The 25,502-nt window shown below is 40.5% G+C and overlaps 1 protein-coding gene across 1 annotated transcript in view; it reads left to right on the forward strand.

The window, feature by feature from the left end:
- LOC124280502 overlaps positions 1–25,502 on the forward strand; it is a 33,861-nt gene that overhangs the window by 680 nt on the left and 7,679 nt on the right. Inside the window, exons 2-8 of the mRNA XM_046716441.1 lie at positions 9,249–9,361; positions 10,027–10,122; positions 11,313–11,411; positions 12,950–13,042; positions 13,860–13,983; positions 16,364–16,459; positions 24,738–24,837. Of these exons, the coding sequence (XP_046572397.1) occupies positions 9,251–9,361; positions 10,027–10,122; positions 11,313–11,411; positions 12,950–13,042; positions 13,860–13,983; positions 16,364–16,459; positions 24,738–24,837 (719 nt within the window). The 5' untranslated portion in view covers positions 9,249–9,250. The remainder of the gene's footprint in view (positions 1–9,248; positions 9,362–10,026; positions 10,123–11,312; positions 11,412–12,949; positions 13,043–13,859; positions 13,984–16,363; positions 16,460–24,737; positions 24,838–25,502) is intronic.

Here is a 25,502-nt window from a genome sequence, read left to right on the forward strand (position 1 = left end):
GCCTACATCAGGTCAATGACACAGGGAAACCATGACTGCTGTGACCGGGACAAGCCTACATCAGGTCAATGACACAGGGAGACCATGACTGCTGTGACCGGGACAAGCCTACATCAGGTCAATGACACAGGGAAACCATGACTGCTGTGACCGGGACAAGCCTACATCAGGTCAATGACACAGGGAAACCATGACTGCTGTGACCGGGACAAGCCTACATCAGGTCAATGACACAGGGAGACCATGACTGCTGTGACCGGGACAAGCCTACATCAGGTCAATGACACAGGGAAACCATGACTGCTGTGACCGGGACAAGCCTACATCAGGTCAATGACACAGGGAGACCATGACTGCTGTGACCGGGACAAGCCTACATCAGGTCAATGACACAGGGAAACCATGACTGCTGTGACTGGGACAAGCTTACATCAGGTCAATGACACAGGGACACCATGACTGCTGTGACCGGGACAAGCCTACATCAGGTCAATGACACAGGGACACCATGACTGCTGTGACAGGGACAAGCCTACATCAGGTCAATGACACAGGGAGACCATGACTGCTGTGACCGGGACAAGCCTACATCAGGTCAATGACACAGGGAGACCATGACGGCTGTGACTGGGACAAGCCTACATCAGGTCAATGACACAGGGAGACCATGACTGCTGTGACCGGGACAAGCCTACATCAGGTCAATGACACAGGGAAACCATGACTGCTGTGACTGGGACAAGCTTACATCAGGTCAATGACACAGGGAAACCATGACTGCTGTGACTGGGACAAGCCTACATCAGGTCAATGACACAGGGAGACCATGACTGCTGTGACCGGGACAAGCCTACATCAGGTCAATGACACAGGGAAACAATGACTGCTGTGACTGGGACAAGCTTACATCAGGTCAATGACACAGGGAAACCATGACTGCTGTGACTGGGACAAGCTTACATCAGGTCAATGACACAGGGAAACCATGACTGCTGTGACTGGGACAAGCCTACATCAGGTCAATGACACAGGGAAACCATGACGGCTGTGACCGGGACAAGCCTACATCACGTCAATGACACAGGGAGACCATGACTGCTGTGACTGGGACAAGCCTACATCAGGTCAATGACACAGGGAGACCATGACGGCTGTGACGGGGACAAGCCTACATCAGGTCAATGGCACAGGGAGACCATGACTGCTGTGACCGGGACAAGCCTACATCAGGTCAATGACACAGGGCGACCATGACGGCTGTGACGGGGACAAGCCTACATCAGGTCAATGGCACAGGGAGACCATGACTGCTGTGACCGGGACAAGCCTACATCAGGTCAATGGCACAGGGAGACCATGACTGCTGTGACCGGGACAAGCCTACATCAGGTCAATGACACAGGGAGACCATGACGGCCATTAATGGAGGTCCTAAAACTGCATCAGAGGTGGGTAAAACAGTTAATAATCCTTTAATGGAGGTCCTAAAACTGCATCAGAGGTGGGTAAAACAGTTAATAATCCATTAATGGAGGTCCTAAAACTGCATCAGTGACTGGTAAAACAGTTTATAATCCATTAATGGAGGTCCTACAACTGCATCAGTGATTGGTAAAACAGTTTATAATCCATTAATGGAGGTCCTAAAACTGCACCAGTGATGGGTAAAACAGTTTATAATCCATTAATGGAGGTCATTAAAACTGCACCAGTGATGGGTAAAACAGTTAATAATCCATTAATGGAGGTCATTAAAACTGCACCAGTGATGGGTAAAACAGTTTATAATCCATTAATGGAGGTCCTGAAACTGCCCCAGTGATGGGTAAAACAGTTTATAATCCATTAATGGAGGTCATTAAAACTGCACCAGTGATGGGTAAAACAGTTTATAATCCATTAATGGAGGTCCTAAAACTGCATCAGTGATGGGTAAAACAGTTTATAATCCATTAATGGAGGTCCTAACTGCAACTGGTAAAACAGTTTATAATCCATTAATTGAGGTCAGTGATGATGGGTAAAACAGTTTATAATCCATTAATGGAGGTCCTAAAACTGCACCAGTGATGGGTAAAACAGTTTATAATCCATTAATGGAGGTCCTACAACTGCACCAGTGATGGGTAAAACAGTTTATAATCCATTAATGGAGGTCCTACAACTGCATCAGTGATGGGTAAAACAGTTTATAATCCATTAATGGAGGTCCTACAACTGCATCAGTGATGGGTAAAACAGTTTATAATCCATTAATGGAGGTCCTAAAACTGCACCAGTGATGGGTAAAACAGTTTATAATCCATTAATGGAGGTCATTAAAACTGCACCAGTGATGGGTAAAACAGTTTATAATCCATTAATGGAGGTCCTAAAACTGCACCAGTGATGGGTAAAACAGTTTATAATCCATTAATGGAGGTCCTACAACTGCACCAGTGATGGGTAAAACAGTTTATAATCCATTAATGGAGGTCCTACAACCAGTGATGGGTAAAACAGTTTATAATCCATTTATGGAGGTCCTAAACTGCACAGTGATGGGTAAAACAGTTATAATCCATTAATGGAGGTCCTAAAACTGCACCAGTGATGGGTAAAACAGTTAATAATCCATTAATGGAGGTCCTAAAACTGCAGTCAGTGATGGGTAAAACAGTTTATAATCCATTAATGGAGGTCCTACAACTGCACCAGTGATGGGTAAAACAGTTTATAATCCATTAATGGAGGTCCTAAAACTGCACCAGTGATGGGTAAAACAGTTTATAATCCATTAATGGAGGTCCTACAACTGCACCAGTGATGGGTAAAACAGTTTATAATCCATTAATGGAGGTCCTACAACTGCACCAGTGATGGGTAAAACAGTTTATAATCCATTAATGGAGGTCCTTATAATCCAACTGCACCAGTGATGGGTAAAACAGTTTAATAATCCATTAATGGAGGTCCCATTAATGGAACTGCATCAGTGATTGGTAAAACAGTTTATAATACATTAATGGAGGTCCTTAAACTGCCCCAGTGATGGGTAAAACAGTTTATAATCCATTAATGGAGGTCATTAAAACTGCACCAGTGATGGGTAAAACAGTTTATAATCCATTAATGGAGGTCCTACAACTGCATCAGTGAAGGGTAAAACAGTTTATAATCCATTAATGGAGGTCCTTAAAACTGCACCAGTGATGGGTAAAACAGTTTATAATCCATTAATGGAGGTCCTAAAACTGCATCAGTGATGGGTAAAACAGTTTATAATCCATTAATGGAGGTCCTAAAACTGCATCAGTGATGGGTAAAACAGTTTATAATCCATTAATGGAGGTCCTAAAACTGCACCAGTGATGGGTAAAACAGTTTATAATCCATTAATGGAGGTCCTACAACTGCATCAGTGATGGGTAAAACAGTTTATAATCCATTAATGGAGGTCCTAAAACTGCCCCAGTGAAGGGTAAAACAGTTTATAATCCATTAATGGAGGTCATTAAAACTGCACCAGTGATGGGTAAAACAGTTTATAATCCATTAATGGAGGTCCTACAACTGCACCAGTGATGGGTAAAACAGTTTATAATCCATTAATGGAGGTCCTAAAACTGCACCAGTGATGGGTAAAACAGTTTATAATCCATTAATGGAGGTCCTACAACTGCACCAGTGATGGGTAAAACAGTTAATAATCCATTAATGGAGGTCCTACAACTGCACCAGTGATGGGTAAAACAGTTTATAATCCATTAATGGAGGTCCTAAAACTGCACCAGTGATGGGTAAAACAGTTAATAATCCATTAATGGAGGTCCTACAACTGCACCAGTGATGGGTAAAACAGTTAATAATCCATTAATGGAGGTCCTACAACTGCACCAGTGATGGGTAAAACAGTTAATAATCCATTAATGGAGGTCCTACAACTGCACCAGTGATGGGTAAAACAGTTATAATCCATTAATCCATTAATGGAGGTCCTTTAAAACTGCACCACCAGTGATGGGTAAAACAGTTAATAATCCATTAATGGAGGTCATTAAAACTAAAAACAGTTTGCACCAGTGATGGGTAAAACAGTTTATAATCCATTAATGGAGGTCCTACAACTGCACCAGTGATGGGTAAAACAGTTTATAATCCATTAATGGAGGTCCTACAACTGCATCAGTGACTGGTAAAACAGTTTATAATCCATTAATGGAGGTCCTACAACTGCATCAGTGATTGGTAAAACAGTTTATAAAACAGTTTATAATACATTAATGGAGGTCCTAAAACTGCACCAGTGATGGGTAAAACAGTTTATAATCCATTAATGGAGGTCATTAAAACTGCACCAGTGATGGGTAAAACAGTTAATAATCCATTAATGGAGGTCCTTAAAACTGCATCAGTGATGGGTAAAACAGTTTATAATCCATTAATGGAGGTCCTAAAACTGCACCAGTGAAGGGTAAAACAGTTTATAATCCATTAATGGAGGTCATTAAAACTGCACCAGTGATGGGTAAAACAGTTTATAATCCATTAATGGAGGTCCTACAACTGCATCAGTGAAGGGTAAAACAGTTTATAATCCATTAATGGAGGTCCTACAACTGCATCAGTGACTGGTAAAACAGTTTATAATACATTAATGGAGGTCTTACTGCACCAGTGATGGGTAAAACAGTTTATAATCCATTAATGGAGGTCCTACAACTGCACCAGTGATGGGTAAAACAGTTTATAATCCATTAATGGAGGTCCTAAAACTGCATCAGTGATGGGTAAAACAGTTTATAATCCATTAATGGAGGTCCTAAAACTGCACCAGTGATGGGTAAAACAGTTTATAATCCATTAATGGAGGTCCTAAAAACTGCAATCCAGTGATGCAGGTAAAACTGAGTTAAGGCTTTCGATAATCCATTAATGGAGGTCCTAAAACTGCACCAAGTGATGGGTAAAACAGTTACATAATCCATTAATGGTCAATGTATAGTCAGCAGAGCTATCACAATACAATCTATACAATGTATAGTCAGCAGAGCTATCACAATACAATCTATGCAATTTTAGAGTCAGCAGAGCTATCACCATACAATATATACAATGTACAGTCAGCAGAGCTATCACAATACAATCTATACAATGTATAGTCAGCAGAGCTATCACAATACAATATATACAATGTATAGTCAGCAGAGCTATCACAATACAATCTATACAATGTATAGTCAGCAGAGCTATCACAATACAAGATATACAATGTATAGTCAGCAGAGCTATCACGTACAATACAATCTATACAATGTATAGTCAGCAGAGCTTTCACAATACAATCTATACAATGTATAGTCAGCAGAGCTATCACAATACAATATATACAATGTATAGTGAGCAGAGGTATCACAATACAATCTATACAATGCATAGTCAGCAGATCTATAACGTACAATGCAATCTGTACAATGTATAGTCAGCAGAGCTATCACAATACAATCTATTCAATGCATAGTCAGCAGAGCTATCACGTACAATACAATCTATACAATGTATAGTCAGCAGAGCTATCACAATACCAACTATACAATGTATAGTCAGCAGAGCTATCACAATACAATATATACAATGTATAGTGAGCAGAGGTATCACAATACAATCTATACAATGCATAGTCAGCAGATCTATAACGTACAATGCAATCTGTACAATGTATAGTCAGCAGAGCTATCACAATACAATCTATTCAATGCATAGTCAGCAGAGCTATCACGTACAATGCAATCTATACAATGTATAGTCAGCAGAGCTATCACAATACAGTTTATACAATGTATAGTCAACAGAGCCATCACGTACAATACAATATATACAATGTATAGTCAGCAGAAATCTATACAATGTATAATCAACAGAGCTATCACAATACAATCTAACCCGTAACCCATGCTTGTAAGAGGCGACTAACGGGATCGGGTGGTAAGGCTCACTGACTTGGTGGACACATGTCATCGTATCCCAATTGCGTAGATCGATGCTCATGCTGTTGATCACTGGGTTGTGTGGTCCAGCATTTACAGACCGCCGCCATATAGCTGGAATATTGCTGAGTGCGGCGTAAAACTAAACTCACTCACTCACTCAGTACAATACATACAATGTATAAACGGTAGCATCAACAACTAAATGTCTCTTCCGGAATAACCTCGGGATGACTGTGGACGAAGATATTCATACTGCCATTTAAAGTAGTACTTCTACTTCTCCCATTTCCACATGGAAATAACTGAAGCCTGCACTAAATCAATTCAGTAACAAATCATTGCACACGTTCAGTAAATAGTACATTTGATGGGACTAATTCGTGAATTATTGTTGACAGAAATGGTTTATTCAATTCTTCATTTGTAGGAAATGGGTTTGCCTTGAAGAGTTCCTTCACATCACTTTCTGTCTGCTCTGTTGTACCCTGCGCTGTTAGACGTAACGGCAAGAGTGAATAGTCTTTTAGTTTTTTAGTAGTAGTGATAATAACGGCAAAGATTCCCTTGCAATCTAAACCAAAAACCAAAAACAACACAAAAAAATCTTTAATTCGTGACAACCAAAGACTGTATATTTTAAAGCGCTAACTATCTTTGTTTTTCACAACTAAATTTTCTACATAAAGTTGAAACTTCTCTCTTCTCAGGGTCAAACAACAGGGGCTTATTCCAAGCTCCCTTCATACTAGTAATTGACTGCATAGTTTTTACTTGAACTTCTGTACGCTGCTTATGATGCGTGGTTTGAATCTGGCGGGTTCGCCTTACACGCTCTTGGCAATAACTAGGACAAAGGGAGTTAACTCCCAAAACTAACTTTTACCGTACAAAGTACAAACTACCGCAAACCGTTAAGATGTAATTCATGCAAAATAGGTTTTATGGGCCTTGTACATTAATCTTTTAAAATACATTCCAGCTGTTTTAACCACTGTAGCCCATCATGACCCACATAGGGCCAGGTGTTTCTGTGCTATCTCACGATAAGATGTTACATTTACGTATTGTCCTCTATTGAGAACACGACTGTCGTGACGACAACCACGGGTTTAGGTACAGTGTGGTGAACATCATATCACAAGAACTTCAAACAGAGGTATATACCTTGTCGTTTTCACACAACAAGTGTCAGGATTGTAAACAATGAGATTTAAGGTGTTTGCAGTCAAGTCCTTCACACGGAGGGTCATCAGAAAACTATACATAAAGTTAAAACTCTAGTACATACGTTTTAACTCAACAAAAACATCTGAAATTCCAATTTGGCAAGTTTTGCCGATGGTTGCTGGTGATGTGTTGGTTATGTGTCCTGCAATACAAGCTGGCAGGCCCATAGCCAGCAGTTATCTGGACCATCTGTGTGCTGGCTGACTTCAGGCTTACACTTCTACCCCTGATGTCATTGTGCCTGCTATGTCTACAGCTGACAACATTCAAACCATGGACATGACGTACACAGAAATTATCAAGTGGTTTACTATGAAATATGTATTATTTCACATACCCACAATATTACAATGTACTCTATATGTGTGTGTGTGTGTGTAGATCTATGGTCTATGTTTTACCTATATACAGGGCTCCAGATAATTTTTCGACATCAAGAGTACGTACTCCTTATTTTTTCAATACAGGAGTACTGGAAAACATTAGAGTACATTAAGAGTACTGAATGGAATTTAATGGAGTATACGTAATCTTGTGTTTCGTTTCATATATGCACCACAACATTGCTATTCTTGTGTAGACAGGTCAATAAACAATAAAACAATACTTTTTCAGATAAATACGTCTGTAAATGATTCTAAGACCGTACACCATTGCTGTGATGCATATCTGCTACGTTTTCTAAATTATTTCCTTCCGTATCGTGCATATCTTTTATCCGTACAATACGCCGATACGGCCCTTATCTGGAGCCCTGTATATAGTGATAGACATTACAAGTTTACTGTAATGTAATCATGTCAATTTCTCATATTGAATAAAAGAAATAGTTATATTTATGTCGTCTAGCTGTACCCAATTACAGTTGGGTGAAATGGTTTTGATGGACAGGAAATATGTTTGTTTTTATCAGTGAATGTGTGTATGTGTTAAGGAAGTAGTGCTTGTACATGCCATGTGTCGTATTTTCTTTGTTCTACATCTCAAATACGTGTGTCCATTGGTCCAGCTTGAAAGGCTGTGTGAAAGTTATACTGGACCAATGTCATCTTCTGGTCCAGCTTGAAAGGCTGTATGAAAGTTATATTGGACCAATGTCATCTTCTGGTCCAGCTTGAAAGGCTGTGTGAAAGTTATATTGGACCAATGTCATCTTCTGGAATTGGTGAAAGAATCTTGACCATTTAACTCCATGCAACTTAAATATATAATGATAATTCAAGTAGGTACAGGGTGCTAGATGCAGTACAGTCTGGGTCTGGTGAGCTGACACTTGTTTCATCACTTCGTCAGGTAGATGATGAACAGGATAAATAGAATGGAGGTGTTAATCTGGAACTAGATAAATGTCTGTATACCATAGATGTGTAGTCAACAGCTGGGGATCAAATTACTCCAGCCATGGATCTATGTAAAGGATTAAACCAGGTTCCTGGCATGAGAGTGAGGTATGTCATTCAGAACATCACTCCAGATGACATGAACTGGGAATTGTTTAATTACAACATGGGAAATGTTAATGACACTAGCTGCTGACTTGAGTCTGAATATTGGTTTTTAAGATCTAGTTCCGTACACCAGAGATTTGCTTTAAAGGTCACTGCAACTGAAGTGTATTTTGAAGCTCCTAACAATTGAGATATATTTGATGATTCTAATACATGTGCATACCACATGTGAAAACTCTTGTGAAATGCATGAAAACCAACTGTGCACCCCTCTTTTTGAACAGTGCACCCCTCCTTTCTCCAAAGGCTGAATCTGCCCCGGATGTGGTACATTTCAGGATCCTAAACTGTCTCTTCTCAGTCGTTAACAAGATGAAGTTTCCGGTCATGTGAAGCTGAGATGATGCTCGCAGGTCGTGAAAGGGATCAGTAAAAAGACATCACTGACTGGCAACCTGTGTTATCTCACAAGCTACAGCAACAAACAGGCATAATTTGATGAATGTTTGTGGTCATTTGAGTTTGGACTTTTCAGGCAAGGCGAGATGAAAATTGTCTTGTCTTTTTGTAGTGTCTATAGTCAAATTGTCGCCAATACTTTCAGCCATGAAGACACTGCTGCTATTAGCTGCTGCAGCATGGATGCAGGTGATCGCTGGTGTCAGTTTCCCCGAACTCTACACAATAGGCACAAATTACCAGATAGGGCTGGACATGGTAAGTTGTTGTGTTTGATGCTGTAGACATCACTACTTTTGTTTCACTGCCTTGCTCAGCAGGAAAATTGTAGAAGACAGAATGTACATGCAAAATGTCGTCCAAACGATATTCAACATAACTCCTGAAGAAAAAACTTGCTGTAACTAGTGTGTTCCCTAATTGGACTGCTCTATTACCACAACAGACTCAAGGGAGGGGCAACTCCTTAAACTAAAAATATATCACATTTATACCAGTTGTATACGGACAAATATTCCTTTTGCATTCAAGGGCATCACATTCCTGGACGTGATTCAAGAGGTCTATTGTTGTATTGCAGGGTAGGACATTCCAGAATATGATTCAAGAGGTCTGTTGTTGTATTCCAGGGTAGGACATTCCAGAATATGATTCAAGAGGTCTATTGTTGTATTGCAGGGTAGGACATTCCAGAATGTGATTCAAGAGGTCTGTTGTTGTATTGCAGGGTAGGACATTCCAGAATGTGATTCAAGAGTTCTATTGTTGTATTGCAGGGTAGGACATTCCAGAATGTGATTCAAGAGGTCTGTTGTTGTATTGCAGGGTAGGACATTCCAGAATGTGATTCAAGAGGTCTGTTGTTGTATTGCAGGGTAGGACATTCCAGAATATGAATCAAGTGGTCTATTGTTGTATTGCAGGGCAGGACATTCAGAGGCATGATTCAGGAATTCTACAATCAGAGTTCATCCCTGGCAAAGGTGACACAGTTCATCCAAACAGATGCAGGGAAACAAGTGAGTTTGCAGCCTTCGCCCAGTTTCTCTAGCTTTTTAGCATGAATGGTAAGCATCCTTGTAAGCACCCCTGATTGAACATGAGTGCAAGGTAACACCTTGCTGAAGGTAACACCTGAAACTGAACATAACCACTGCTTCACTGCATACTTCACCTTTGAGATCCAGGGGAACATGCCATTAATCAGTCATCATTGGGGAACATGCCATTAATCAGTCATCATTGGGGAACATGCCATTAATCAGTCATCATTGGGGAATATTCCCTTAATCAGTCATCATTGGGGAGTATTCCACTAGTCAGTCATCATTGGGGAACATGCCATTAATCAGTCATCATTGGGGAATATTCCACTAGTCAGTCATCATTGGGGAACATTCCATTAGTCAGTCATCATTGGGGAACATTCCCTTAGTCAGTCATCATTGGGGAATATTCCACTAGTCAGTCATCATTGGGGAACATTCCCTTAGTCAGTCATCATTGGGGAATATTCCACTAGTCAGTCATCATTGGGGAACATTCCATTAGTCAATCATCATTGGGGAATTTTCCATTAGTCAGTCATCATTGGGGAACATTCCATTAGTCAGTCATCATTGGGAATATTCCATTAGTCAATCATAATTGGGGAACATTCTATTAGTCAATCATCATGGAGAATGTTCCATTAGTCAATCATCATTGGGGAATATTCCATTAGTCAATCATTGGGGAACATTCTATTAGTCAATCGTCATTGGGAAATATTCCATTCGTCAATCATCATTGGGGAACATGCAATTAGTAAATTATTATTGGGGAACATGCCATTAGTCAACCATTATTGGGGAATATATCATTACTCAATCATTATTGGGGAATATTCCAGTAGTCAACCATTATTGGGGAACATTCCATTAGTCAGCCATTATTGGGGAACATTCTATTAGTCAGCCATTATTGGGAAATATATCATTACTCAATCATTATTGGGGAATATTCCAGTAGTCAACCATCACTGGGGAACATTCTATTGGTCAGCCTTTATTGGGAAATATATCATTACTCAATCATCCTTGGGGAACATACCAATCATCTGGTCAATCTGTATGCTTGTGTGTTTCAGTGTTACAATGGGTATTTGGACACCATGAAGAAAGCGTTCCTGTAGATGGTTCTGATCAATCTGTATGCTTGTGTGTTTCAGTATTACAGTGGGTACTTGGACACCGTGAAGAAAGTGTTCCCTGAGTACGTCAGTGAGTTGGCTGGTCTGGCAGACGGAGCAGGTGTCAGCTTCACTCAGGTGTGTTTGGGGGATGTTCTGTGCGGGGCAGTCATGGAGTATACTGATTTCAGCTCTATATAAGTAGTCTCTACTGTTTGGGGCAGTCATGGAGTATACTGATTTCAGCTCTATTTAAGTAGTCTCTACTGTGTGGGGCAGTCATGGAGTATACTGATTTCAGCTCTATATAAGTAGTCTCTACTGTGTGGGGCAGTCATGGAGTATACTGATTTCAGCTCTATATAAGTAGTCTCTACTGTGTGGGGCAGTCATGGAGTATACTGATTTCAGCTCTATCTAAGTAGTCTCTACTGTGTGGGGCAGTCATGGAGTATACTGATTTCAGCTCTATCTAAGTAGTCTCTTCTGTGTGGGGCAGTCACGGAGTATACTGATTTCAGCTCTATTTAAGTAGTCTCTACTGTGTGGGGCAGTCATGGAGTATACTGATTTCAGCTCTATATAAGTAGTCTCTACTGTGTGGGGCAGTCATGGAGTATACTGATTTCAGCTCTATATAAGTAGTCTCTACTGTGTGGGGCAGTCATGGAGTATACTGATTTCAGCTCTATCTAAGTAGTCTCTACTGTGTGGGGCAGTCATGGAGTATACTGATTTCAGCTCTATATAAGTAGTCTCTACTGTGTGGGGCAGTCACGGAGTATACTGATTTCAGCTCTATTTAAGTAGTCTCTACTGTGTGGGCAGTCATGGAGTATACTGATTTCAGCTCTATCTAAGTAGTCTCTACTGTGTGGGGCAGTCACGGAGTATACTGATTTCAGCTCTATTTAAGTAGTCTCTACTGTGTGGGGCAGTCATGGAGTATACTGATTTCAGCTCTATATAAGTAGTCTCTACTGTGTGGGGCAGTCATGGAGTATACTGATTTCAGCTCTATATAAGTAGTCTCTACTGTGTGGGGCAGTCATGGAGTATACTGATTTCAGCTCTATCTAAGTAGTCTCTACTGTGTGGGGCAGTCATGGAGTATGCTGATTTCAGCTCTATTTAAGTAGTCTCTACTGTGTGGGGCAGTCATAGAGTATACTGATTTCAGCTCTATATAAGTAGTCTCTACTGTGTGGGGCAGTCACGGAGTATACTGATTTCAGCTCTATTTAAGTAGTCTCTACTGTGTGGGGCAGTCATGGAGTATACTGATTTCAGCTCTATCTAAGTAGTCTCTACTGTGTGGGGCAGTCATGGAGTATGCTGATTTCAGCTCTATTTAAGTAGTCTCTACTGTGTGGGGCAGTCATGGAGTATACTGATTTCAGCTCTATATAAGTAGTCTCTACTGTGTGGGGCAGTCACGGAGTATACTGATTTCAGCTCTATTTAAGTAGTCTCTACTGTGTGGGGCAGTCACGGAGTATACTGATGTCAGCTCTATCTAAGTAGTCTCTACTGTGTGGGGCAGTCATGGAGTATACTGATGTCAGCTATATCTAAGTAGTCTCTACACTGAGACGTAGGATGTGTGTAATGTGTTTCTGTGTAGTAACAGTGAATCCTATTGGGTGTGACTGAAGACAGGCTTTGTTCACCTACAGGCCTTCTCCATGATGATCAGCAGTGAGATCAAAGCCGTGATGAAGCTGAAGGGAGCAGAGTCCTGTAGTGATGTGTACCTGGCGGACCAACAGGTGGGGGTGCATTGTGGGGCTGACCATGGGGAGGTGGGGGTGCATTGTGGGGCTGACCATGGGGAGGTGGGGTGCATTGTGGGGCTGACCATGGGGAGGTGAGGTGGATTGTGGGGCAGACTAACAGGTGGGGGTGTATTGTGGGGCTCACCATGGGGAGGTGGGGGTGTATTGTGGGGCTGACCATGGGGAGGTGAGGGTGGATTGTGGGGCAGACTAACAGGTGGGGGTGCATTGTGGGGCTGACCATGGGGAGGTGGAGGTGCATTGTGGGGCTGACCATGGGGAGGTGGGGGTGCATTGTGGGGCTGACCATGGGGTGGGTTGGGGTACCATGTTGTGAATGTATCAAGAGGCACGTGGAACATGTGGTTGGATCAAGTGGGGTGTGGATCATGTGGTTGGATCAAGTGGGGTGTGGATCATGTGATAGGTGGATCAAGTGGGGTGTGGACCAAGTAGTGGGTGGATCAAGTGGGGTGTGGTTCATGTGGTGGTTGGATCAAGTGGGGTGTGGATCATGTGGTGGGTAGATCAAGTGGGGTGTGGATCAAGTGATGCTTGGATCAAGTGGGGTGTGGATCATGTGGTGAGTGGATCAGATGGGGTGTGGGCCATGTAGTTTGTGGATCAGAGGGTGCAACATTTCTTAACAAATTATTAAATACAAAATGAACACCAGATTGCACAAAATACCATTTGCAACAGTTCACAATATTCCATTGTAAATATAAAAATATCACTTCATAAGATGCCTGTGAAAGTGAAATACAAAATTCCCCACATTTATCAGGAAGAAACATGTTGTCTTCTTCAGATAGCCATCGGTCACAATGAAGATGCGGATCCACTGCTGAAGGAAAGGGCGTTCATGGTCCATGCTACTATTGTTAGTGAAGCCGGTGACATCGTAGAGAACTTCACAGCCTACACATACGCAGGTAACATACTGTAACACTGTACATATGTCATCACGCAGGTAACATACTGTAACACTGTACATATGTCATCACGCAGGTAACATACTGTAACACTGTACATATGTCATTACACAGGTAACATACTGTAACACTGTACATATTTCATCATGCAGGTAACATACTGTAACACTGTACATATGTCATTACACAGGTAACATACTGTAACACTGTACATATGTCATTACACAGGTAACATACTGTAACACTGTACATATGTCATTACGCAGGTAACATACTGTAACACTGTACATATGTCATTACACAGGTAACATACTGTAACACTACATATGTCATCGCACAGGTAACATACTGTAACACTGTACATATGTCATCATGCAGGTAACATACTGTAACACTGTACATATGTCATTACACAGGTAACATACTGTAACACTGTACATATGTCATCACACAGGTAACATACTGTAACACTGTACATATGTCATCATGCAGGTTACATACTGTAACACTGTACATATGTCATTACACAGGTAACATACTGTAACACTGTACATATGTCATTACGCAGGTAACATACTGTAACACTGTACATATGTCATCACGCTGGTAACATACTGTAACACTGTACATATGTCATTACGCAGGTAACATACTGTAACACTGTACATATGTCATCACGCAGGTAACATACTGTAACACTGTACATATGTCATCATGCAGGTTACATACTGTAACACTGTACATATGTCATTACACAGGTAACATACTGTAACACTGTACATATGTCATTACGCAGGTAACATACTGTAACACTGTACATATGTCATTACACAGGTAACATACTGTAACACTACATATGTCATCGCACAGGTAACATACTGTAACACTGTACATATGTCATCATGCAGGTAACATACTGTAACACTGTACATATGTCATTACACAGGTAACATACTGTAACACTGTACATATGTCATCACACAGGTAACATACAACACTGTAACACTGTACATATGTCATGTCATCATGCAGGTTACATACTGTAACACTGTACATATGTCATTACACAGGTAACATACTGTAACACTGTACATATGTCATTACGTCAGGTAACAACATACTGTAACACTGTACATATGTCATCACGCTGGTAACATACTGTAACACTGTACATATGTCATTACGCAGGTAACATACTGTAACACTGTACATATGTCATCACGCAGGTAACATACTGTAACACTGTACATATGTCATCATGCAGGTTACATACTGTAACACTGTACATATGTCATTACACAGGTAACATACTGTAACACTGTACATATGTCATTACGCTGTAACACTGTACAGGTAACATACTGTAACACTGTACATATGTCATCACGCTGGTAACATACTGTAACACTGTACATATGTCATTACGCAGGTAACATACTGTAACACTGTACATATGTCATCATGCAGGTTACATACTGTAACACTGTACATATGTCATTACGCAGGTAACATACTGTAACACTACATATGTCATCACGCAGGTAACATACTGTAACACTGTACATATTTCATCACACAGGTTACATACTGTAACACTGTACATATGTCATCACGCAGGTAACATACTGTAACACTGTACATATTTCATCATGCAGGTAACATACTGTAACACTGTACATATGTCATTACACAGGTAACATACTGTAACACTGTACATATGTCATCACGCAGGTAACATACTGTAACACTGTACATATTTCATCATACAGGTAACATACTGTAACACTGTACATATGTCATTACACAGGTAACATACTGTAACACTGTACATATGTCATTACACAGGTAACATACTGTAACACTGTACATATGTCATTACACAGGTAACATACTGTAACACTGTACATATGTCATTACGCATTCATGACTCTCAGTAGTGTAATCCTAAATGTAACACGTGTTAAAACACAACAGCTGCTTTGCCGTATCCATCTCCCTCAGTGGGCAATACACTTTCAGGCATAATGAATTTCACGGTTTTTTTTAATTTCTACATTGTTGTTGCATTTATATATAGTTGCACATGTATATCATTGTCTATGTAGCAGGAATAGGGGGGTATTCTTGAATGAAAACCAATGCCTGCTTGGGTGTGAGCTTTGAATTGCGCCACAAGTTTATTGCTCAACTATGTATATTTTCTCTCCCTGTAACATGATAACAATCACCAAAACAGCAGTCTAGGACATTCAGTTAGTGCCAAGAATTATATATCTGTCACAATATACTCAACCAGATATGTAAATACATGACAGTATATAAACACAACTAATTCAATGAGGTATTTTAGCAAACCTGACAGTGTATTTGTGATTTCCAGGAGCTCTTTCTGGAAATGCATTCAGCTTCAATGGCGATGGCAAGGTGTTCACTGTCAACGCCCTGTATCCTGATACTGTGGAAGCAGCCAAAATACGTAAGCAGCCTGCTAGTTAAACACTTAGTGTCATGTCAGCACAACACCATCACCCTGTAGTGTCATGTCAGCACAGCACCATCACCCTGTAGTGTCATGTCAGCACAGCACCATCACCCTGTAGTGTCATGTCAGCACAACACCATCACCCTGTAGTGTCATGTAAGCACAGCACCATCACCCTGTAGTGTTCTCTCAGCACAGTACCATCACCCTGTAGTGTTCTGTCAGCACAGTACCATCACCCTGTAGTGTCATGTCAGCACAGCACCATTACCCTGTAGTGTTCTGTCAGCACAACACCATCACCCTGTATTGTTCTGTCAGTACAGTACCATCACCCTGTAGTGTTCTGTCAGCACAGTAGCATCACCCTGTAGTGTTCTGTCAGCACAGTACCATCACCCTGAAGTGTCATGTCAGCACAGAACCATCCCCCTGTAGTGTCATGTCAGCAGGTAGGTGATACGACCATTATCAAGTACCTGCTGTTGGTGATACAACCATTATCAGGTATCTGCTGTAGGTGATACAACCATTATCAGGTACCTGCTGTAGGTGATACAACCATTATCAGGTATCTGCTGTAGGTGATACAACCATTATCAGGTATCTGCTGTAGGTGATACAGCCATTATCAAGTACTAGCTGTAGGTGATACAACCATTATCAGGTATCTGCTGTAGGTGATACAACCATTATCAGGTATCTGGTGTAGTTGATACAACCATTATCAGGGACCTGCTGTAGTTGATACAACCATTATCAGGTATCTGCTGTAGGTGATACAACCATTATCAGGAACCTGCTGTAGTTGATACAACCATTATCAGGTACCTGCTGTAGTTGATACAACCATTATCAGGGACCTGCTGTAGTTGATACAACCATTATCAGGTATCTGCTGTAGGTGATTCAACCATTATCAGGAACCTGCTGTAGGTGATACAACCATTATCAGGTACCTGCTGTAGGTGATACAACCATTATCAGGAACCTGCTGTAGGTGATACAACCATTATCAGGTACCTGCTGTAGTTGATACAACCATTATCAGGTATCTGCTGTAGGTGATACAACCATTATCAGGAACCTGCTGTAGTTGATACAACCATTATCAGGAACCTGCTGTAGTTGATACCATTATCAGGTATCTGTAGTTGATACAACCATTATCAGGTACCTGCTGTAGTTGATACAACCATTATCAGGTATCTGCTGTAGGTGATACAACCATTATCAGGTACCTGCTGTAGTTGATACAACCATTATCAGGGACCTGCTGTAGTTGATACAACCATTATCAGGTATCTGCTGTAGTTGATACAACCATTATCAGGTATCTGTTGTAGTTGATACAACCATTATCAGGTACCTGCTGTAGTTGATACAACCATTATCAGGTATCTGCTGTAGGTGATACAACCATTATCAGGTATCTGTTGTAGTTGATACAACCATTATCAGGTACCTGCTGTAGTTGATACAACCATTATCAGGTATCTGCTGTAGTTGATACAACCATTATCAGGTATCTGCTGTAGGTGATACAACCATTATCAGGAACCTGTGTGCTGTAGTTGATACAACCATTATCAGGTATCTGTTGTAGTTGATACAACCATTATCAGGTACCTGCTGTAGTTGATACAACCATTATCAGGTATCTGCTGTAGGTGATACAACCATTATCAAGTATCTGCTGTAGGTGATACAACCATTATCAGGTACCTGCTGTAGTTGATACAACCATTATCAGGTATCTGTTGTAGTTGATACAACCATTATCAGGTATCTGCTGTAGTTGATACAACCATTATCAGGTATCTGCTGTAGGTGATACAACCATTATCAGGTATCTGTTGTAGTTGATACAACCATTATCAGGTACCTGTTGTAGGTGATACAACCATTATCAGGTATCTGCTGTAGGTGATACAACCATTATCAGGTACCTGCTGTAGGTGATACAACCATTATCAGGTATCTGCTGTAGGTGATACAACCATTATCAGGTATCTGCTGTAGTTGATACAACCATTATCAGGTATCTGCTGTAGGTGATACAACCATTATCAGGTACCTGCTGTAGTTGATACAACCATTATCAGGTATCTGCTGTAGTTGATACAACCATTATCAGGTATCTGCTGTAGTTGATACAACCATTATCAGGTATCTGTTGTAGTTGATAATACAACCATTATCAGGTGATACAACCATTATCTGCTGTAGTTGATACAACCATTATCAGGTATCTGCAACCATGTAGCTGTAGATACAACCATTATCAGGTATCTGCTGTAGGCTGTGATATACAACCATTATCAGGTATCTGTTGTAGTTGATACAACCATTATCAGGTATCTGCTGTAGTTGATACAACCATTATCAGGTATCTGCTGTAGGTGATATACAACCATTATCAGGTATCTGTTGTAGTTGATACAACCATTATCAGGTATCTGTTGTAGGTGATACAACCATTATCAGGTATCTGCTGTAGTTGATACAACCATTATCAGGTATCTGCTGTAGTTGATACAACCATTATCAGGTATCTGTTGTAGTTGATACAACCATTATCAGGTATCTGTTGTAGTTGATACAACCATTATCAGGTATCTGCTGTTGATACAACCATGATACAACCATTATCAGGTATCTGCTGTAGTTGATACAACCATTATCAGGTATTGATACTTATCAGCTGTAGTTGATACAACCATTATCAGGTATCTGTTGTAGTTGATACAACCATTATCAGGTATCTGCTGTAGTTGATACAACCATTATCAGGTATCTGCTGTAGTTGATACAACCATTATCAGGTATCTGTTGTAGGTGATACAACCATTATCAGGTATCTGTTGTAGTTGATACAACCATTATCAGGTATCTGCTGTAGTTGATACAACCATTATCAGGTACCTGCTGTAGTTGATACAACCATTATCAGGTATCTGTTGTAGTTGATACAACCATTATCAGTTGTATCTGCTGTTGTAGTTGATACAACCATTATCAGGTACAACTGCTGTAGCTGTAGTTGATACAACCATTATCAGGTATTGATACAACTGTATCTGTGTAGTTGATACAACCATTATCAGGTATCTGCTGTAGTTGATACAACCATTATCAGGTATCTGCTGTAGTTGATACAACCATTATCAGGTGTATCTTATCAGGTACCTGCTGTTGTAGTTGATGACAACCATTATCAGGTACCTGCTGTAGTTGATACAACCATTATCAGGTATCTGTTGTAGGTGATACAACCATTATCAGGTATCTGCTGTAGTTGATACAACCATTATCAGGTATCTGTTGTAGTTGATACAACCATTATCAGGTATCTGTTGTAGGTGATACAACCATTATCAGGTATCTGCTGTAGTTGATACAACCATTATCAGGTATCTGTTGTAGTTGATACAACCATTATCAGGTATCTGCTGTAGTTGATACAACCATTATCAGGTACCTGCTGTAGTTGATACAACCATTATCAGGTATCAGGTGATACAACCTGTTGTAGTTGATGTGTAGTTGATACAACCATTATCAGGTATCTGCTGTAGGTGATACAACCATTATCAGGTATCTGCTGTAGTTGATACAACCATTATCAGATCTGCTGTAGTTGATACAACCATTATCTGCTGTAGTTGATACAACCATTATCAGGTATCTGCTGTAGTTGATACAACCATTATCAGGTATCTGTTGTAGTTGATACAACCATTATCAGGTATCTGTTGTAGGTGATACAACCATCATCAGGTATCTGTTGTAGGTGATACAACCATTATCAGGTATCTGCTGTAGTTGATACAACCATTATCAGGTATCTGCTGTAGTTGATACAACCATTATCAGGTATCTGCTGTAGTTGATACAACCATTATCAGGTCAGGATACCTGCTGTAGTTGATACAACCATTATCAGGTATCTGTTGTAGTTGATACAACCATTATCAGGTACCTGCTGTAGTTGATACAACCATTATCAGGTATCTGCTGTAGTTGATACAACCATTATCAGGTACCTGCTGTAGTTGATACAACCATTATCAGGTATCTGTTGTAGGTGATACAACCATTATCAGGTATCTGCTGTAGTTGATACAACCATTATCAGGTATCTGCTGTAGTTGATACAACCATTATCAGGTATCTGCTGTAGTTGATACAACCATTATCAGGTATCTGTTGTAGGTGATACAACCATTATCAGGTATCTGTTGTGCTGATACAACCATTATCAGGGTATCTGCTTGTAGTTGATAAACCATTATCAGGTATCTGTTGTAGGTGATACAACCATTATCAGGTATCTGCTGTAGTTGATACAACCATTATCAGGTATCTGCTGTAGTTGATACAACCATTATCAGGTATCTGCTGTAGTTGATACAACCATTATCAGGTATCTGTTGTAGTTGATACAACCATTATCAGGTATCTGTTGTAGTTGATACAACCATTATCAGGTATCTGCTGTAGGTGATACAACCATTATCAGGTACCTGCTGTAGTTGATACAACCATTATCAGGTATCTGCTGTAGTTGATACAACCATTATCAGGTATCTATCTACCTGCTGTAGTTGATACAACCATTATCAGGTATCTGCTGTAGTTGATACAACCATTATCAGGTACCTGCTGTAGTTGATACAACCATTATCAGGTATCTGCTGTAGGTGATACAACCATTATCAGGTATCTGCTGTAGGTGATACAACCATTATCAGGTACAACCATTATCGCTGCTGTAGTTGATACAACCATTATCAGGGTATCTGCTGTAGTTGATACAACCATTATCAGAAATCTGCTGTAGTTGATACAACCATTATCAGATACAACCATTATCTGTTGTAGTTGATACAACCATTATCAGGTACCTGTTGTAGGTGATACAACCATTATCAGGTATCTGCTTGTAGGTGATACAACCATTATCAGGTAATCTGCTGTAGTTGATACAACCATTATCAGGTATCTGCTGTAGTTGATACAACCATCCATCATCAGGTATCTGCTGTAGTTGATACAACCATTATCAGGTATCTGTTGTAGTTGATACAACCATTATCAGGTATCTGCTGTAGTTGATACAACCATTATCAGGTATCTGTTGTAGGTGATACAACCATTATCAGGTATCTGCTGTAGTTGATACAACCATTATCAGGTATCTGCTGTAGTTGATACAACCATTATCAGGTATCTGCTGTAGTTGATACAACCATTATCAGAAATCTGCTGTAGTTGATACAACCATTATCAGGTACCTGCTGTAGTTGATACAACCATTATCAGGTATCTGTTGTAGGTGATACAACCATTATCAGGTATCTGCTGTAGTTGATACAACCATTATCAGGTATCTGCTGTAGTTGATACAACCATTATCAGTTGATACAACCATTATCAGGTATCTGCTGTAGTTGATACAACCATTATCAGGTATCTGCTGTAGTTGATACAACCATTATCAGGTATCTGCTGTAGTTGATACAACCATTATCAGGTATCTGCTGTAGTTGATACAACCATTATCAGGTATCTGCTGTAGTTGATACAACCAACCATTATCAGGTATCTGCTGTAGTAGTTGATACAACCATTATCAGGTATCTGCTGTAGTTGATACAACCATTATCAGGTATCTGTTGTAGTTGATACAACCATTATCAGGTATCTGCTGTAGTTGATACAACCATTATCAGTAGTTGATACAACTGCTGTAGTTGATACAACCATTATCAGGTATCTGCTGTAGGTGATACAACCATTATCAGGTATCTGCTGTAGTTGATACAACCATTATCAGGTATCTGCTGTAGTTGATACAACCATTATCAGGTATCTGCTGTAGGTGATACAACCATTATCAGGTACCTGTAGTTGATCATCAGGTATCTGCTGTAGTTGATACAAACCATTATCAGGTATCTGCTGTAGTTGATACAACCATTATCAGGTATCTGCTGTAGTTGATACAACCATTATCAGGTATCTGCTGTAGTTGATACAACCATTATCAGGTATCTGCTGTAGTTGATACAACCATTATCAGGTATCTGCTGTAGGTGATACAACCATTATCAGGTATCTGCTGTAGGTGATACAACCATTATCAGGTATCTGCTGTAGGTGATACAACCATTATCAGGTATCTGCTGTAGTTGATACAACCATTATCAGGTATCTGCTGTAGTTGATACAACCATTATCAGGTATCTGTGCTGTAGTTGATACAACCATTATCAGGTATCTGCTGTAGTTGATACAACCATTATCAGGTATCTGTTGTAGTTGATACAACCATTATCAGGTATCTGCTGTAGTTGATACAACCATTATCAGGTATCTGCTGTAGTTGATACAACCATTATCAGGTATCTGCTGTAGTTGATACAACCATTATCAGGTATCTGCTGTAGTATACAACCATTATCAGGTATCTGCTGTAGTTGATACAACCATTATCAGGTACCTGCTGTAGTTGATACAACCATTATCAGGTATCTGTTGTAGTTGATACAACCATTATCAGGTATCTGCTGTAGTTGATACAACCATTATCAGGTATCTGCTGTAGTTGATACAACCATTATCAGGTACCTGCTGTAGTTGATACAACCATTATCAGGTATCTGCTGTAGTTGATACAACCATTATCAGGTATCTGCTGTAGTTGATACAACCATTATCAGGTATCTGCTGTAGTTGATACAACCATTATCAGGTATCTGCTGTAGTTGATACAACCATTATCAGGTATCTGCTGTAGTTGATACAACCATTATCAGGTATCTGCTGTAGGTGATACAACCATTATCAGGTATCTGCTGTAGGTGATACAACCATTATCAGGTATCTGCTGTAGTTGATACAACCATTATCAGGTATCTGCTGTAGTTGATACAACCATCATCAGGTATCTGCTGTAGGTGATACAACCATCATCAGGTATCTGCTGTAGTTGATACAACCATCATCAGGTATCTGCTGTAGGTGATACAACCATTATCAGGTATCTGCTGTAGTTGATACAACCATTATCAGAAATCTGCTGTAGTTGATACAACCATTATCAGGTACCTCCTGTAGTTGATACAACCATTATCAGGTACCTTCTGTAGTTGATACAACCATTATCAGGTATCTGCTGTAGGTGATACAACCATTATCAGGTATCTGTTGTAGGTGATACAACCATTATCAGGTACCTGCTGTAGTTGATACAACCATTATCAGGTATCTGTTGTAGGTGATACAACCATTATCAGGTACCTGCTGTAGTTGATACAACCATTATCAGGTATCTGCTGTAGGTGATACAACCATTATCAGGTATCTGTTGTAGGTGATACAACCATTATCAGGTACCTGCTGTAGTTGATACAACCATTATCAGGTATCTGTTGTAGGTGATACAACCATTATCAGGTATCTGCTGTAGGTGATACAACCATGATCAAGTACTAGCTGTAGGTGATACAACCATTATCAGAAATCTACTGTAGTTGATACACCATTATCAAGTACACGCTACAAGCAGAAAGACAATACTACATAATGAAGTTAGTAATATTTTATGGAAATATAGGACACTGCATAGTCATCTTGCTGAGTCATTTGCTGTATGCACAAAGAACTTAGTTAAACACCCCCTGACATATCTCATGATTAAATGAGCCCCGATCTTAACCCTTTGAGCATATCTGGGACATGATTGGTCATCGTGTGCAACAAAGGGATCCTCCTGTACAGAACCTGGCCCAGTTGAAAGCTGCTTTACAAGAATGGCGTAGACTGCCCCTTCAGAGGATTAGGAGGCTGACAGGGTATAGAAGGAGGAGAGTGCTGGCTGTCATACAGTCAGATGGAGGTTACACTTAGTATTGACCTTGAATCGTGTAAGACACGCAAAATGACATTTTAAATGTTCTCGTTCACCAATACATTCAAACCTTCAACATTAAACATTCCTGGGCCATACTTGTACAGGCATGGTTTTGTATAAAAATCAGTGTTTTTTTTATAAAATGAGCAATTATCATCTTAAAATCAACATGGATTCCAATCATTTTGTAATTTTTTATGAGTCAAAGGATCATACGGGTCAGAAAAACTTGATCGTGGTCACGACGAGACGTTTTCTGTACATGTTGAAAACCTATCATTGCAAAATCTAATTAAGTTCTTTGTGTATAATTTAGAATAACATTTTCAAGAAAGTGACACAAATTTGTTTCAGCTCGCTACTTCATGAACAGAGCTCTTATGCGTGTAAAGTCACAGAACGATCTTGAAGACCTATTGCATGGTCTCGGTGTGGGGGTTGCCTACGGCTTCAAGTAAGTGGAGATAACTCCGACATCTGTCAGACAGGTGTGGAGGATGCCAGTATATCAAATGGCCTGGGTGACACCAGTGCATGGCTCCACGTAAGTGGAAATAGCTCCGACATCTGTCAGACAGGTCTGGAGGTTGCCAGTATACTACCAGTTTTCACCGAGGCACTCCCTTGCTGGTCTGAAACCTAGATAGTGGCGTGAGTGAGGCACTCCCTTGCTGGTCTGAAACCCAGATAGTGGTGTGACTGAGGCACTCCCTTGCTGGTCTGAAACCTAGATAGTGGCGTGACTGAGGCACTCCCTTGCTGGTGTGAAGCCAGATAGTGGTGTGACTGAGGCACTCCCTTGCTGGTCTGAAACCCAGATAGTGGTGTGGCCGAGGCACTCCCTTGCTGGTCAGATACCCAGATAGTGGTGTGGCCGAGGCACTCCCTTGCTGGTCTGAAACCCAGATAGTGGTGTGGCTGAGACTCTCCCTTGCTAGTCTGAAACCCAGATAGAGGTGTGACTGAGGCACTCCCTTGCTGGTCTGAAACCCAGATAGAGGTGTTGCCGAGGCTCTCCCTTGCTGGTCTGATACCCAGATAGAGGTGTGTCCGAGGCACTCCCTTGCTGGTCTGAAACCCAGATAGCGGTGTGACTGAGGCACTCCCTTGCTGGTCTGA

This window comes from Haliotis rubra, unplaced genomic scaffold (genome assembly GCF_003918875.1).
Source record: "Haliotis rubra isolate DU_JTF1 unplaced genomic scaffold, ASM391887v1 Scf269, whole genome shotgun sequence".
NCBI classification, from domain to species: Eukaryota; Metazoa; Mollusca; class Gastropoda; order Lepetellida; family Haliotidae; genus Haliotis; species Haliotis rubra.